This window comes from Stylophora pistillata, chromosome 1 (assembly GCF_964205215.1).
Source record: "Stylophora pistillata chromosome 1, jaStyPist1.2, whole genome shotgun sequence".
Lineage (NCBI taxonomy): Eukaryota > Metazoa > Cnidaria > Anthozoa > Scleractinia > Pocilloporidae > Stylophora > Stylophora pistillata.
This window is the reverse complement of record NC_142519.1, coordinates 12,981,429-12,998,367: the sequence shown is the minus strand read 5'-3', so window position 1 is coordinate 12,998,367 and position 16,939 is coordinate 12,981,429. Positions and strand designations below refer to the sequence as shown.

At 40.7% G+C, this 16,939-nt stretch overlaps 1 protein-coding gene across 4 annotated transcripts; it reads left to right on the top strand.

Annotated features, from left to right (window-relative positions):
- Positions 1 to 2,519: 2,519 nt before the first annotated feature.
- LOC111323773 (neuronal pentraxin-2) lies at positions 2,520 to 15,461 on the top strand. Of its 4 annotated transcripts, none has more exons than XM_088737883.1 (5): positions 2,520 to 2,627; positions 3,868 to 4,071; positions 13,847 to 14,069; positions 14,729 to 14,859; positions 15,138 to 15,461. In XM_088737883.1, exons 1-5 carry the CDS (start codon positions 2,594 to 2,596, stop codon positions 15,386 to 15,388), a joined length of 843 nt encoding a protein of 280 aa, XP_088594009.1. In that variant the 5' UTR covers positions 2,520 to 2,593; the 3' UTR covers positions 15,389 to 15,461. The 4 variants fall into 4 exon arrangements, with proteins under 4 accessions (XP_088594009.1, XP_088594012.1, XP_088594005.1 ...); XM_088737886.1 differs by lacking the exon at positions 2,520 to 2,627 and adding an exon at positions 2,824 to 2,981; XM_088737879.1 differs by lacking the exon at positions 2,520 to 2,627 and having other exon boundaries at positions 3,761 to 4,071.
- The last annotated feature ends 1,478 nt before the right edge of the window (positions 15,462 to 16,939 follow it).

The following is a 16,939-nucleotide window of genomic DNA, read 5'->3' as shown; positions in this document are numbered from 1 at the left end:
AAATGGGGTAAATTCTGAGCCTTCATGACACAAGTGAATGATACCCGAGGTTCCCATATGCCCGAACTTCCATCTTTTTTTTCAGTGAATTTTACAAAAAAGCGGGGTAAAATCTAAGAGTTCATTCTCCGAATTAATAGATCCCAAGTTGCCACAGCCGATTTTCCATAAGTTCCCATAAGCCATCTTTACCCCGATTTCCCATTTGATCAGCTAAATCGAGGAAAACGGGGTGAATTTTGAGCCTTCATGTTACAAATGAATAATATCCGAGGTTCCCATGTGCTATCTTTACCCCGAATTTCCCTGTTTTTTTTTCAGTGAATTTGACAAAAAATGGGGTGAAGTCTAAGAGTTTATCCTCCGAATTAAATAGATCCCAAGTTGCCATAGCCAGTCGTTAACCCGATTTTCCATTTTTCTTTCAATTAATTCTGGAAAAACGGGATGAATTTTGAGAATTCGGCCTCAAGTGGCTAGTACCCTAGGTTCCCATATGCCATCGTCACCCCAACTTTCCATTCGATCAGTGAATTTCAGAAAAACGAGGTAAATTCTGAGCATTCATGCCACAAGTGGATAATACCTGAAGTTCCCATACGATATCTTTCAATTTTCATTTTTTTTTCAACAAATTCTAGGAAAACGGGGTAAAATCTAAGAATCCATCCTCCCTGATGAAATAGATCCCAAGTTGCTATATGCAGTCTTCAACCTGATTTTCCATTTCTTTTTTCAATGAATTCAGGAGAAACGAGATTCATTCTGCGAATTCATCCGCAAGTGACTAACACGCTAAGTTCCCATATGTCATCTTTACCCCGATTTTCCATTTGATCAGCGATCGAATTCGAGAAAAACGGGGTAAATTCTGAGCCTTCATGTTACAGGTGAATAATACCCGAAGTGCCCATATGCTATCTTTATCCCGAATTTCCAATATTTTTTTTTCAGTGAATTTGACAAAAAACGGGGTGAAGTCTAAGCGTTCATCCTCCGAATTAATTAGATCACAAGTTGCCATAGGCAATCTTTAACCCGATTTTCCATTTTTTTAAGAATTCTAGAAAAACGGGATAAATTCTACGAATTCATCCGCAAGTGGCTAACACGCTAAGTTTCCATATGCCATCCACTTTACCTGGTTTTTCCATTTGATCAGCGAATTCTAGAAAAACAGGGTAAATTCTGTGAAATTCATCCTTAAGGTCCTTAAGGTGGAATATATCCTAATGACTTGCCATAGCCATCTTTACCCGATTTTCGATTTGATCATTATGTGAATTTGTCGTAAACGGGGTAAATTATGACAAATCTGCCCAAAAGTGCAACAAATCCGACAATAATTTAGAAACAGTACAAAAAAAGAGCAGCTTAAAACAGCGAACCGGTCCGTAATGAAATTTAGGGCCTGATTACATGAGCCGAGGTGGCCCGGTTAGCCGGGCTGAATTCTTTTGTTTTCACGCTTTGGCGAACACCAAACCAAAAGAAATCAGCCCGGCTAACAGGGCCAGCCCGGCTCATGTAATCAGGCCCTTAGAGACAGAACTAAAGAAAGTACAGCTAAAATCAGCGGAACCGTAATAAAATCGCATCACAATCTACTATTTCAAATTTTCACAATCTACTACTTCAGATTTTTGCCATACAGCAAAAACCTACGATATTCGAAATAAACAACTGAAGGCCAAACTTCTGTGATTGAAGGAAGACTTCGTGACGCAGACAAATTATCACAACTTTGACCTCTCAGTCGATCTCACCTCCGGCAGATCAGCGAAGCGTCAAAAATATATAATTTTATGCCGACGAACCATAATATATGATCTTCAACTATTAAAGAAAATAAAACAATTGTGATATGGGTAAAATGTTGTCATTGAAGTCGCAAGTCGAACAATGACGTCTGTAAATAAAGCAAGACTGCAAATAAAGCGTGAACAATAACGCATCCTTTGGTCAAAAGTCGCTTTGTTATTTACGTAGCAAGTTGCTCTTCTACGTTTAGGACGTTTAGATTAGAAGAACGATGCGATCACACGGCGTTAACGAAGGAGCGATAGAACTTCAAGGAAAGTAATGTGAGAGATTGCGAACAGCATGTTTTCCCGAGATCAGTTGGAAGTTGCTCATACGTGTCAAATTTTCTACTTATCCCGACCCCCTTGAATGAGCACTTTTGCTTGAAGACATAACTGCAACGGAGCCTCTTAACCAGTCCCAAGTCGCGTGTCGCTCTTCTGATCACAGGATGTGATTGGCCATTGTATCACATTACGTCAGAGGACATATCTACAACAAGAGGACATAAGTGCAACGGTACACGACTGAGCGGGTCGACGTTTCTTCTTGAAATTCATTTTCTTGACTTTCTCTCTCTCTTTCTCCCCATCAGAAGTATCTCCTTCCCCTGAAAACGAGCCATGTTTCGTTTGAAACATAAATGGGTGTACTACATCCTCTCAGCTAGATTAAAATCCAAGTGGAGAATTTAATAAGTGGCGTCCACTCGCCGCTGTTCTCCTTGTTTACGGCCACTTCAGCAAGGATATAAAATTAGCATGTTTGACTATTGTACGTCATAACAAAGATGGCGGATTTCAATTTGAAAATGCCGATTTTTGGTACGTAATTGCTCGCAACTAAAACGCTTTTAGCTCAAATGAATAGCCAGTTAGGACAATGCAAGCAAGGAACTTTTGATATAAGTAAACTTTTTCTAGACCGTACTTTCCCTTTAAGGAACATGTTTATTGTGAATATGACGTTCCACGACGCCTGTCTACTCGCATTTAATTTATTTGAACAAAGCGTGATTGTTGAACGGCTCATGGCACAATTGAAGTTTAAATAATACGTCGTAGGTGTTTTATTCAAAGTCCTAACTTATGGGAGCCTTGGGTTTCCTAACAACCTCAAATTGGTGTGCTTTACTTTATAATGATGAGAAACTTCTACGGTGGAAAATTCGCCGGAAGGTTAGTTGAAGGTTTATTGACTAGAAAATATAACCAAAATACAGGATTGATTCCCGTTTATTTACGGGCGACAAAATCCATTCAGGTTTTTCTTTGAAACTTTCCTCGGTACAATTGATAAATCAAGAGATTAAAGTGAAAGATAGATCGCTTACTGAAAACTTTATAAATGGTAAACCAATCTTGCCAGTAAATAGCTGTTTTGTTTGACAAAATAAGCCTTCATTATATCACAGGCAGCCCAGCTCACTACTAGAAAAGCGGACGTGACTCTTACCGTGTTGCGCAACGTTTTATATTTATAAAGGTTTGTATGGGATGTTATCGGTTTGCCTTAAAAGAGAGAAAAAAATATCTTGTTTTGAAATAAAATGGGCTTACCTTATTGCTTTGTTGTTTTCTTTGTTGATTCCGAGCGTCTCAGGCCATTTTGAAGCGTTTTCGGCGAGTTAGCGCTATGTTGGTGTTAGCAGTTGAACACCAACATAGCGCTAACTCGCCGAAAACGCTTCAAAATGGCCTGAGACGCTCGGAATCAACAAAGAAAACAACAAAGCAATAAGGTAAGCCCATTTTATTTCAAAACAAGACATTTTTTTCTCTCTTTTAAGGCAAACCGATAACATCCCATACAAACCTTTATAAATATAAAACGTTGCGCAACACGGTAAGAGTCACATCCGCTTTTCTTGTAGTGAGCTTCGGCTGCCTGTGATTATATTAGTCGCGAAAAAACTTGATACTTGTTTTGTTGACATTTGTCACAGATTCAAGTGAATAAATGTTCCTTGAGTTTATTTCATGACTTAGTCGTACTGAAGACCTCTTTCTGTCACCATGTACGCCAAAACGTTGCTTGGCTTTTATCTTTTCTTTATATTTGTAGCTACACGTGAAGTCTTCTCTATAATCCGAGAGAAAAAAGTTACCTCGGATGGCAAAGTTTTCGTCACTGGAGATCACAACGAAGTTACAGTGTCAGCGGACCGAGGAATGAAGTCGGAACTGGCTGAGATAAAAAAAAAATTGCAGTCCTTGAGCAAGAAGGATGGCGAGTTGTCTCAGCGGGTAACAGCTTTGGAAAAGGAAGGTAAGAATAGAACGTGTGAGTTAACGTGTGAGTTAACACAAATTTGGGAACTTTTAGCATCACGTTTACGGCAAACGGTTTGCAGTTTTCGGTTCCAGTTTCGACGGGAAGAAGGCGCTCCAGCCGTAAGTGACTTAAGTGAAGATTTTTTGGCCACTTAACGAAACCAACTTACGTTTGACACTATTAGTAAAAATTTTCTACCATTTATGGATCCAAATGTCGTTTTTTTGTGATTAAAAAAAACAATGTATTTTGCATGATCTAAATGGAAGAAAGCCGAGTGGCGAACGAACTTGAAAACAAAATGGCGGCTCTAAGTTCCTAAACGTGTGCATGCAAAGAAGCACAGTTATGAAGTTCTGTATCAATGTATGCCTTCTTCCATTTCTAGAAAATGCCTTTTAGATAGCCAAACACTTGCCAAGAGGTGATGCTGGCAACTGAAGCGGCCCAGCGAAGGCCAAAATGTCCCACTGATTATAAGGAAATTCCGAGGGTACTTTCCCCTTTTTTTTCGGAAGACAAAAACCCCGTCGTGCTCTCAGGGCGAGTTTGTAGAGAAAGGATGAATGGCCTTATCTCAAAATACCTTGAAGAAGATAAAAAGGCTCTTAAAAGGTAGGCTTTTCCCGCGAAAAGACGTCAACGCCATGCTAAATTCAATTTTGGTGACGACGGCAAACGAGAAACCTCAAACCGCTAGCAGCCGTTTGCTGTTTGCAGTAAGCGCGATGCTAAAGGTCCCTAATTGACACCTGAACCGCCCGTAACCGCCCGAACCTCGCGATCGCCTCGCGCGAGAACGCTTTCCCCCTACCTCCCATACTAAGTAGAGTTTTGTCCCCAAGCTTCCTCTATAGTTTGGAGATCAATAAGCCAATCAGAATCCGTTGTTTGCGCACATATTTTGTCGACTTTAGGGGGTACTAGAGGGGCATTATTCTATGCGTCGTCACTAAATGATCAAATTTGAAAATATGGCGTCCACGCGGCAGACCCTCAAAATTTTCAGGTCGGATTTTTCGTTCATTTGCGATCGAGTTAGACCTTGTGGAATTCATAATCTAAAGTAACAATGCTGTAGAATACTCTGCTTGGAAAAGAATGGATATCCAGGTCTTAAAGGTGACAGAATAAGCTCTCGAGTCAACGACACTACGATTCTCTAAGGCGATGCGAATAGTCCATTTTACAGTTGTGTGCTTGGTTGCCAAGCCTTTGAATGGAAGTGAGGCTAGAGATGACCTTGTTATGATACAAACCTTGCTGCCTTTCAAATGTAAATCACTTTGTCATCATGCTAACTAGATAAAGGTCTATCTCAACAAGGTCATCTTTAGCCTCACTCTGAATAAAAGGCTTGGCAACTAAGCACACAACTGTTAAATGGCCTAGCATGGACGTAAAGTGAAAACCGAACTTTCGGACTTCAAGCAGTGCCTAGCGACAATTTGACGATTCGATGGCCCGGTAAATATTATGTTCGAGTAACGATGTGTTCAAAAAGTATAGTTTAATGGAATATTTTGCCTCAAATCGAAGTTTTTTCAGAATTTTCAACACAACGCTGCGCAATTTCTGGCCATGAAGGGAAGTAAACAACGATCTAAGCATGATGAATTTTACCGCGTGGGCTTTGTACACGTAAGAAACTCGTACGTTTTTCGCTTATAACAGCAAATCAAACACTGTTTTGAATAAATCTGACGTCCCGAAATATTTCTTGGCCATTTTAGTCTTTCTCCTATTGATAGATTCCATGGAACTTGAGATCTCTTCACTCACGGACAAATTTGCATATTCCCTTTTGAAATATGATCCACATGCCCATTTTCACACATGCGAAAATATTTAGCGATTTTTATCTTTCATCTTGATTTTTGAGTTAAAACGTAATATGCACCTATCGCTTTTTTCGCCGTAAATAAGTTCTTTAATTAGTCCTCTTTCACTGGAGCTTGTTTTTTTGGAAAAGCTGATTTTTAAAAATTTACTGCGCATTGTGTTTGCCTTGGTTTCTCCAAAATTTTGACTTTTCGTCGGCACGTGTTACACGTAAGTGTCAATGGGTTTAGGAGGCTCGAAAGGGTTTTCCACAATTGACAGCAAGTGCCAATCAGTAAAAGATATCAGGACTGTCAAACTTATCATCGGGATGGTAACTTGACATATGCATAACACTATGTTAGGGCAATCTTTTAAGGGGGCTCGTCAGGCATCTCTGTTGCCATAGCAACAATACAGTAGTGCTAAAAGACCTTCTAAAACTGAGTTTTTGAAAGATATCTCAAAAACCAAGTCGGTGACCTAGGTTTTTTTTTTCAAATTAATTTAACATCATCACATTCTCTATCTGTACATGTTATAAAAAAAAAAATAACTAGTAGAACTATCTTTACTTGAATTATTTAGGAAAATGCTGTTTTAAAATGTAAAAAATTTTCACCAAATAAATTTTTTTAAATTTTTCTTCAGAAATGCGTAACGATGAAAATAATTTGTAGACAAAAAATCGGGGTAGGTCACCGAACTAATTTTAGCAAGCAAGCTTTATTTCCGGTTTTTTGCAATTTTAGCTCACACTTTTATATCCAGTCACGCGCTTTAAACCATACCGCTGACTTCGAGGGCTTATTTTCTCGAGGATGAGTCCGTGTCTGCGCGATTGATCGACGGATGCCTCAGCGCGGAAAAAATCGTTCATCCTGAAGATGGATTCACATTGTTTCGTGATTTTACACATTCCTGAAAAATAAGTCATCATTTGAGACTCGGACTGCTTACCGTTACGATAGCTGGAAATGTAAGAGCATTCCGGAGAAAATTCTCTTCCGGAATTCGTTATATGATGACAAGTTGATTTTGCAGATGGTGCCAATGCCAGTACTCCATTATTAAGGCCGTTAATGTTGAGTTTCTCGTACAGAGATTGTAGTGTAACATGAGACAAAGCAGCATCTGCCAGCTTCTGGACCATGTTTTGTCGAAAGATGAAGCTTTCCATCGAACGTCTGGATGGTATCTTGAGGTTGTTCCGAAAAGGTGGCTTGATCGAAGGCCTCATTCAGCGATGCACATTTACCATGATCGACCGTTATAATTGTTCATGTGCAATTTGAAGTGGAGGAGTGAAAAAAATTTGGAGTGAAAATAATTTGCTTTGACGTCCTTTAGATTGTCATGAGCGTCAAACTAAGCGGAAATCAGGGTTTCATGATCATATACAACAGTAATTTGTTGGTCATCACAGATTTCGCGAATTTCAATATTTTCCGAGGTACTAGAGGTATGAACAAGCCTTGGCTTCATTTTCCTTTTTTTCTCTTTGCCACTGTCATAACCGTGAACTTTCATTATTCCGTTTTAAATGGAAAACAAAACAAATTTTGCAATCTTTTCGTAACAAATGCGAGTTTGCATTTTCGTAGTTGTAATTTACAGTTTATCGAGGGAAATATCAACAATCTTTCTCACAAGTTTAAGATGAATATTTTAATTTTACCGTTTGTGGTTGAATTGGAATTAAAGTCTCATCTACATTTTTACGATCTCTTGTTTACTGAAATTTATGTTTATTTTTATGGCAACATTTACACTTCTCCATTTCCGTTCATGAAACATACTGTAAAAATTAATGTTTACAATCTTGGATCCAACAATGATTTTATTTTCCTTTTCATCTTCCAGTGAGTTGTTTAGGAAAGTTCGCGGTCATTTCATTTTATCAGAAATCAAATTCAATGCGAAACAAATCATAGCACTCAGAGGTATCCACTTAAATTTTTCGCGGAACAAAGTAAGACCAACGGAGTGCACTCGTCGCGACTTTATTGATAGTGTGTCGACTTCACCATCCTCCAGCTCGTTAAATAAAATTGTTTTGACTACGTTCGGCAAGAGTCCTACCATCCAAACATTTTCCTACCTACTTTCAAGAAGTAAACTTTCCATTTTTGTTTCTCAAACAACCACTTCCGCTGGAAACAATAGAGATACCCGGCAATTTTGAAACGCTCATGGCGGCCATGTTTGTTTACAACTCGCCCGCGGATATGATCGCGCGCGCCATCGCTTATTTCTCTCACGAGTAACTCGCTTGCGTGTATCTTGGAATCCATTCTCCGCGCGGTCAAAAAAACCCTTTCGAGCCTCCTTAACCTGCTGTTATCTGTTCTTAGTATATACTAAAACAGTGGATAGCGTTGAAGGCGCGCTCTGATTGGCTACTTAAACTCCGAATATCCTTCGCTATTTACCTCCGAGCAACTTGGGAAAAAATGGCGTCCCGGTTTGTATCCATGACAAGCGAAGAAATCACTCAAATCAATTTTTGGTGGTGTATATTATATCACTGTTTTAGTATATACTAAAACAACTATTCACCTCAGTGTCGGTGGTTAGCAGTGGATATTTACCTCGCCGCTTCGCGGCTCGGTAAATATCCACCACTAACCACCTCCACTCCGGTGAATAGTGGTTAATTATTTCTAGCAATTCGTTAATCACATCGCAGAATGATCTTAGGTTCATGTTCAAGTTGGTAAACATATGCACGTTGCACTGCATTATTCATTCCGAAGAATATTTGTTCTCTTTAAGTTTTAATCGTCTCTCACATTAGGAAAAGAGAGTGTCTTTGCTCTCTTTCTCTGTTGTAAATCTTAGAATTACAAGTTAGTATGAGAAGGAAGCACTCAATGATATGTTCCCAAAGTACGGCGAGGAAAGTAGTTACGCAACCACATTTGGCATTCCTTGGGGAAGATACAGATGGCTTCGAATGCCATTTGGGATCTCACCGGCCCCTGAAGAATTCCAGCAAAGACTGGATCAGGCATTGACAGGGTTCAATGAATGCAAGGCGATCGCTGATGACATCCTCGTATTTGGATGTGGAGCTAACGATGATGAAGCAGCAAAAGACCACGACGACAAACTTATTGCTCTCTTGTAACGATGCCGAGAAAAAGGTGTGAAGCTAAACAGGGGAAAACTGCAGCTTAGGCTTAAGGAAGTGGCCTACATGGGCCACATGCTCTCTGCAGCTGGGCTGCAACCTGACCCTGAAAAAGTCAAGGCAATCAAAGAGATGCCAGCACCGACCGACAAACAGAGCATCCAACGTCTCTTAGGGATGACTAACTACCTGCAAATGTTTGCTCCGAGACCTTCAGAGGTCACAACTCCTCTACGCGAGCTCACCAAAAACGACAACGAGTTCCAATGGGATGCGCAGGTTCATGGTGCAGCCCTAGTTGAGACAAAGAAAATCCTATCTACGACTCCAGTCCTAAAATACTTTGACCCAAGTGCCACACCCACACTACAATGTGATGCCTCCATGCATGGCCTGGGAGCGTGTCTAATGCACGACGGACATCCAGTCGCATATGGATCCAGGTCCCTGACCCCCACAGAGGTCCAGCATACGCAAATCGAAAAAGGGTTACTGGCCATAGTATTCGGAATGGAGAAGTTTGAAACCTACCTGTTGGAGGGAAAGTGCTGGTCGAATCTGATCACAAGCCCTTGGAGACAATCTTCAAGAAAAGCCTCCTGAACGCACCCACAAGGCTACAACGAATGCTCCTTAGACTCCAACGCTAAGAGTTTGAAGTCTCCTACAAAAAGGGAACCTCCCTTCTTATGGCTGATCCCCTGAGTCGCGCGTATCTGACGCCTAAGGAAGCTACTGAGGATCAGGAAGATGTCATGATAGTCTCAGATACTAGGTCTCCAACAGAGATAGAAGCAGAGCAAGTGAACATGTTACAGTATCTTCTGGTAAAAGACGAAACTCTTCGCCAAATCCAAACCCTTACTCAAGAAGACGCTATCCTCAAGACCCTCGCTTGCGTCATCAAACAAGGCTGGCCAGAAAGTAAGCTCTATCTCCCACTAGAAATTCAAGACTACTTTCCATTCAAAGAAGAACTTGCTCTCCAAAATGGAGTTATTTTCAAAGGAGACCGTGTTGTCATACCGTTTCAAATGAGAGCTGAACTCAAAAGAAAGCTACACTCCAGTTATCTGGGAATATAAGCATGCCTAGGAGGGGCACGGGAAGCGTTCTACTGGCCTGGTATGTACAAATAGATTGAGGAACATGTCTCCAACTGCTAAGTCTGCAATTCATACCACCAAGGGCAGCAGAGGGAGCCCATGATCTCACACCCGGTACCATCAAGACCGTGGCAGGTCCTTGCCGTTTATCTCTTTGAGCTCCAGGGCCAGGATTACCTTGTCACCACTTATTACTACTCAAATTTCTTTGAAGTGGATAAACTTGCTAGTAAGACATCAAAAGAAGTAATTGAAAAGCTCAAGCCTCATATGGCAAGGCATGGAATACCGGACAAGATAGTAAGCGAAAACGGCCCCCAATTCAGCTCACAGGAATTTCAGACGTTCAAAGATTTATACGAGTTTCATCATGTAACAAGCTCCCCCACCTACCCGCAGTCAAATGGCAAGGCGGAAAACACGGTAAAGACTGTGCAACGAATCATGCTCAAAGCCTCAGAGGCTGGCAGTGATCCCTACTTGGGGTTCCTTGACTTTCGCAACACCCCCACACAAGGGCTAGGAACGTCTCCAGCTTAGCGCCTCTTTGGCCGCCATACCAAAACCCTCCTACCTACCTCTGGGCGACTACTAACACAACCTGAATTTGACACCACTTCCCAGCTTTTCCAGGCACAGAAGAAAAAACAAGCCTTCTATTACAACAATGGCACCAAAGAACTCCAGCCACTTGAGCCAGGGAGGACCGTACGTATCAATCCACCCAAATATAAACAACAATAGACCCAAGCAACGGTTGACAAACAAGTTGGTGTACGCTCATACCAAGTTACCACTGACGACGGACGGGTGTATCGTAGGAACCGCCGACACCTGCGTCTCATAGCCGAACTCCCTAAACAATCACCTCTTGACACAGAGATACCTAGCTCCGATCATGGTCCCCTGCCCCTGACCAAAGTTGAACAGGTACCACCAGTCGTTGAATCAAAGCCCCAAGAGGTGGTGAAGCCACAAGCAGCACCGAACCCTCCAGCTCATGACGTAACGAGTCCAGAAAGATGTAGCGCTCGGGGAAGAGTCCTACGTAGACCTGCATACCTCCGTGACTATACATGCTGACACTAACCTATGTTGTTTATATTCTCCGAACAATGACTCTAAGAAACGATTTAGTTTTTTTCCTTGTTTATTCTTTCCTCTTTGAATAACGGTGGGAGACGTAACGATGTTAATTTATTTATGTTGAGTTAATTTATACAGTTTACCTTGCATCTGAGTTCCTGGATGTATTCGTCCGCTTCGCTTGATGTGCACTCGGCTTACAAGATTAAATGTGTTTAGAGTCTCTGGTGTTTCACTGTCTGCCTTAGCGAACACGTTACAGCTACGTCGTTATGTGAAGGTTAGAAGAGTTACAACGAATGTTTGTAAGCTTAGTATGAAGACGGTAAGGTTAAACAAAGTTACACACCACGAGACGTATTTGTTGAATTGTTCTGTGAGGGTATATCTAAGGGTAATTAAATCGAAGTATAGAGCAAGTCGGTGTTTATCAATGTTTTCTTGTAATAGACCCAGGTATCTTTATGAGTCAGACACACGGATCAAACTATTGTAAATTTCAACTGAGTTCAGAAACAGGTAAAAACCCTGGTCCTACTCCAATGTACATTGACCCTGGCAAAACAATAAAGCACCATATAGCCAAGCTAATGAGTTGGTATTTGGGCGAAATTCAGGACAACAATGTGTTGCAATGAGTTTATGCCCTTTGATTTAAAATAACAAACAAGGAATCAATTCTGTTAATGATCTTGTGTCAATAATGAATATTGGAAATCAGTTGAATTCAAGTTTGTCTCAGTTAACCAGACAATCATTTTTAAAGCAGACAGAATTAACCACACTTTTGAATGTGTTCGAGACTGACTGAACTTTAATACAGTGAGAACCACACTGGTACTGTTCATCAAGAAGCTACAATAGAAGGATATCAGTACTGTAGCTTCTTAGATAGGGCTTTTCAATCACTTATATCCAAAAAGTTCAACAATTTTGTCTTAACAATAGGATGTACTGCAGTTGCTATCAATTGTAAAGGTAATGTGGGCTTGAAAATATTCAATTCTCATGCAAGGGACATTTATGGCAGAAGCCATCCTCAAGGTACAGTTGTGCAGCTTGAAGCAACATCACTGAATAGTTTAGTCTCCTTCTCATACAGTAGAGTAACAGTCAACACAAAATCTACCAAATCGCTCAAATTCGCCATTTAGAACCACAGAAACGACAATACACGGCAAGTGAGGTAGGTTTACATTTATTTTGAGCCTTAACACAGACATTCCTCGATATAATTTGGATATATCAACAAAGTTGAAATGGTAAATTGGCCACCGTAATGATTACAGAAGCTGACGTTTCGAGCGTTAGCCCTTCGTCGGAGCGAATAGAAGAATTGTGGGTTGTGTGTGCTTTTAAAGGCAGAAAATGGAGCTACGTTATTGGTGGGTGCATGGCAACGAGAAAAACATGAATAAATTAGTGGACTGAAAAGCGTTCATTGATCCCTGTGGGATTTAGACTGCCGGTTTGAAAGATGAGCTTTTGTTCAAGATTTTTACGGCTTTCCGTGCCACCTAAGTGCAAGGAAAGACCGCAGATTGCCATATGTTGCTTAGAATGATTAGGTAAATTAAAATGTCTAGCGACTGGTTTCGATGTGCCCTTGTCTTTCTCATCTTTCAAACCGGCAGTCTAAATCCCACAGGGATCAATGAACGCTTTTCATTCCACTAATTTATTCATGTTTTTCTCGTTGTCATGCACCCACCAATAACGTAGCTCCATTTTCTGCCTTTAAAGCACACACAACCCACAATTCTTCTATTCGCTCCGACGAAGGGCTAACGCTCGAAACGTCAGCTTCTGTAATCATTACAGTGGCCAATTTACCATTTCAACTTTGTTGATATATCCAAATTATTTCGTTACTCCCACCGACGCAGCCCCAAACAGTTTCTTTCGAAACTATCAGCCTTTATTCCTCGATATAAGTTTACGATATTACGACTCTTCAATATTCTCCCATACATTTCTTTATATTTCGAACGAACGACCAGACACGCTGCTTGTGTGGGCCCCCTGTGCGATTACATATTGGAATTCAACTCTCTGACTTGCTTTAAAGATTTTAATAAAGCTTTTGAACCCAGTTCCTAACTTGATTCTTAAGTTATCTCCACAAAAGCAGCAAATTGACGGAATATCTATATTAGGCTTTCTACCCCTCTTGGGTTTTTCTTTGAAATTTTCCTTTGAATTTTTCCTTTGAAATTTTCCTTGTCGTCCGACATTTTCATCCACGTGCAGCAGTGTTTTGACAGTTTGCATGGGTCAGTGCTCTGCTATTTTTAGTATTTTCCCTGCTTCACTGGCGTACGTCTTAAAGTGGCGCGTCGTGATTGGATAGTTTTGACAGTTGTTGATTGACATTCGAAACACGATCTGCATAATTAATCAGGGGAAGTTATGCAGAATGCGGGCCTCTCATAGCAGGCCCTTCCTTTCCTGTCCCCAAGCGTCTCTCCGCTCGGCTCCCCACCCCCTTCCCCCCTCCTTCTAGGGCCGCTACGCAGGCTACTTCAGGTACCTCAGTAGCTTTTACACTGTCTAGGTATTCAATTGCATTTCAACAAGCGATGGTATTTTTTTGTTTAAGCCGAACTGAAATTTTATCGCTTAGTTTCAGGATACGCGTTGCGGTTTCCGCGTAAAGGAACAAGTGAGTACGTCATCATCACACGTGGCATGCCAAGCCTCAAAGCTGTGACAGTTTGTCTGTGGATGAAAACCGCTGATACCAAAAATGCAGGAACACTACTGAGCTATGCTGTGTCTGGATCAGACGACGAATTAACTATGTGGGACTCCAGAAAATTTTCGTTATGGATAGGAAACAGCCATAGGTACAAACAAAGCTTACTTTTGTTATCATTGGGCTTAACCGTAGAAACTTTGAAGTCTGAATCGATAGCAAACAAAGGCGAAGGTAAAAGCGTCTATCATATGACCCGTTCGGTTCCCGTCGCGTAACCCCATGGAAAACCGTCCGACCCTGCTGCACTCATGTCGTTTTATTGTAAAAACTTAAAGGAAACAGAAATAATATTCGCATTTTTCAAGGAATATTTTCCTGTCCAGCCCGACCAAACTCAGTCAATAAGTTCATATCATCTGGCTGAGATCAAATCAGTAGCAAGAGGTAGGCTTCCCTCTGTACGAGCAGGTCTTCTTCCTTTCATATCGATTAAATACAGCTTTGCGATTTCGATTGTAAAAAAAACTTTTAAGAATGTTCAACCACACGAACTTGTTTCAGCGTAGATCGGTTTTACAGTTTTGCTGAAGAAGGAAGAAGTTCCGTTGATCACATCAGCCAAAAAATTGTTCTTACGTTCGGAAAGTGTTCAGACGTGACATAATAATTGAATACAGCTCTAGAATAAAGATCTCTTATTCCAACGAGGTTCTACCACTTGATCAAGAGTTTGAATTTTGAATACATTACCTGGTCCCATTATTTTCTCTGGCTGGTGCATATTTCTGTTTTGCTGTTCACCTGCAGTGGTCACACTTCAGTATCTGCTAACGATGGAAAGTGGCATCACATCTGCGTAACATGGGAGAATACCACTGGATCGTGGAAATTGTTCAAAGATGGCAAGGTTGCAGCTTCTCGAAAAAGTCTCAAGAAAGGTAGGTTCCTTTTCTTAAAAATTATTTTAAAGGAAATGAACAGTTTTAATTAAGTTCAGAAGCACACAAACAGTGTTTGACACAACTACGACTCGCCATGAACAGTATCGTCTTGTCATCTTGATAAATTAAACCAGAATAGAAGGCCTGTCCATATTTCCACTCGATGTTCTGCCCCTTGGTTGTTTGCACAGTTTGAGAAAAACCAACATAAAAATATCACAAATCTTATAGTTAAACGTACAAAGTGACTACTTTTTTATTAAATTTATTAACAGGTCATGTGATTCGTGGTGGTGGAACCCTGGTACTAGGACAAGACCAAGACTCAGTGGGAGGATCCTTCGACGCCAGTCAAAGTTTCATCGGTGAAATGACGGGTGTCAACATCTGGGATCATACGGTGAAAGACCAAGAAATCACACGCATGTCAAAGTCGTGCTTGACAGGGGTGGGGAACGTGTATCAGTGGCGCGACTTCAAGGCTCACATCAAGGGCTCAGTGGAGATAACTAAGCCATCATGCTAAAGTAAAAACATCCGTGACGTGATTTGTAAACATTGCGAGGGATATTACATTAAAAGATAAACTTTGAAAACTATATGTTGATAATCGATTTGTGCCCTTATCTTTTCTTCTCCATCGTTTATTTGGCCGATGCGACGTAACATTGAGTGTCGATAGCAACCTGGGAATGTCTTTATTTGGTTTTCCTGTCTACTGATCGGAAGCAAAACTAAAACCATTCGCACTTTTGTCATTTTTGTTTTTCTCGTGCCTCAGGTAATTGGCCTGTTTTGAGTCTCATTTCATATTCTTGTCGCTTTTTCCAATATCATCCTTCTTCTCGCTGGTTTCTACGCAAAGTTCCCGAAAATTTTTCTTTTGGCCATTTTTGCCGAGTTCCCTCGGATTAAACAGCAAATACCTTTATGGTCGTGTGGGAAAATGAAATCTGAATTTAGCTTTCATCGGTGTTTTGTTGTAATTTTTTCTCGCCATAAACGATGTAAGTGGAACCCCTCTCCATGATTCTCTTAAAAAGACTTCGATTTTAATCACGCAATAAAGGATCATTATTATTGCATACATCAGGAACAGCCATAGTAACGAAATTAACGATTTTGATTTAAAAAGCCTTCTAATAGTGCCAGAAATAAGGTTTTTTGAAAATACCTTTTTTTCGGGGAAGGGTAGTGGAAGGAATTAAATACTTTTTTATCATGATTATGCGTAAGGACGTCCATAACTTGTTTTCGTAGCTTCAAATGTTTGCTTAAAGATTGCATGCAGTTGATAAGAAAGATTCGTATCTTCTTGTGGTCGTCATCTTCAAGGTTTTGTCAGTATCTTTGCCTTTCTACTTCGATTTCTTCATGGTCAAGGAGCCATTTATTGCAATGCAAAAGAAGGCCAGGTACTCTCTACGTGCCGGCAAAGTGCGAGACGCGTGCGGAAAAAGTGCGGGGAAAGTGCGTTCAGCGCGATACATCAGGTCATTGGATGGCTTACGGCTTCAACTTACCAGGGACAGTGTCTCAAGAGGCACAGAAACTCTGCTTCCGAATCTGTCGGTTTGAATTTCGCTGCTACATTGTATCAGTAATGCCAGGTAGCAACATCTGGGATCAAGTGATGAAGGACCGAGAGATTGCACAAATGTCTAAGTCGTTCCTGACAGGGGTGGCGAACGAGTTTCAGTGGCGCGACTTCAAAGCTCACGTCAAGTGCTCCGTGAAGATAAATAAGCCATCCTGCTAAAGTAAAACCATTCATTACGTGATATGTAAACATTTTGAAAGATGTAACATCAAAGATAAGCTTTGTGAACCTTCTGTTGATAATTTCATTTGTACCGTGATCATCCCACTAAAGCTGTTAGCAATCTCTCTTTTATAATTAAACTCTGTTGTGTCAGATTACTAAGAGGGTTACAAATATGATTGGAGACAAAGAAGTACGTTTTGGCTCGTTCCATTGCGTAACATGTAATAAGCTGAATTTTTCAACATTTTAAAATTCATAGTATTCGGACCAATACTCATGGTCTTAAAACAAGTGAGGAGAATTTGCTACCTT

Excerpts from the sequence above, each read along its gene's own strand:
- LOC111323773 (XM_088737879.1), top strand. The coding sequence starts at position 3,819 with ATGTACGCCAAAACGTTGCTTGGCTTTTATCTTTTCTTTATATTTGTA. Across the intron at positions 4,072-13,846 it reads AACAGCTTTGGAAAAGGAAG|TTTCAGGATACGCGTTGCGG; the intron begins GTAAGAATAGAA and ends TTTATCGCTTAG. Across the intron at positions 14,070-14,728 it reads TGGATAGGAAACAGCCATAG|TGGTCACACTTCAGTATCTG; the intron begins GTACAAACAAAG and ends GTTCACCTGCAG.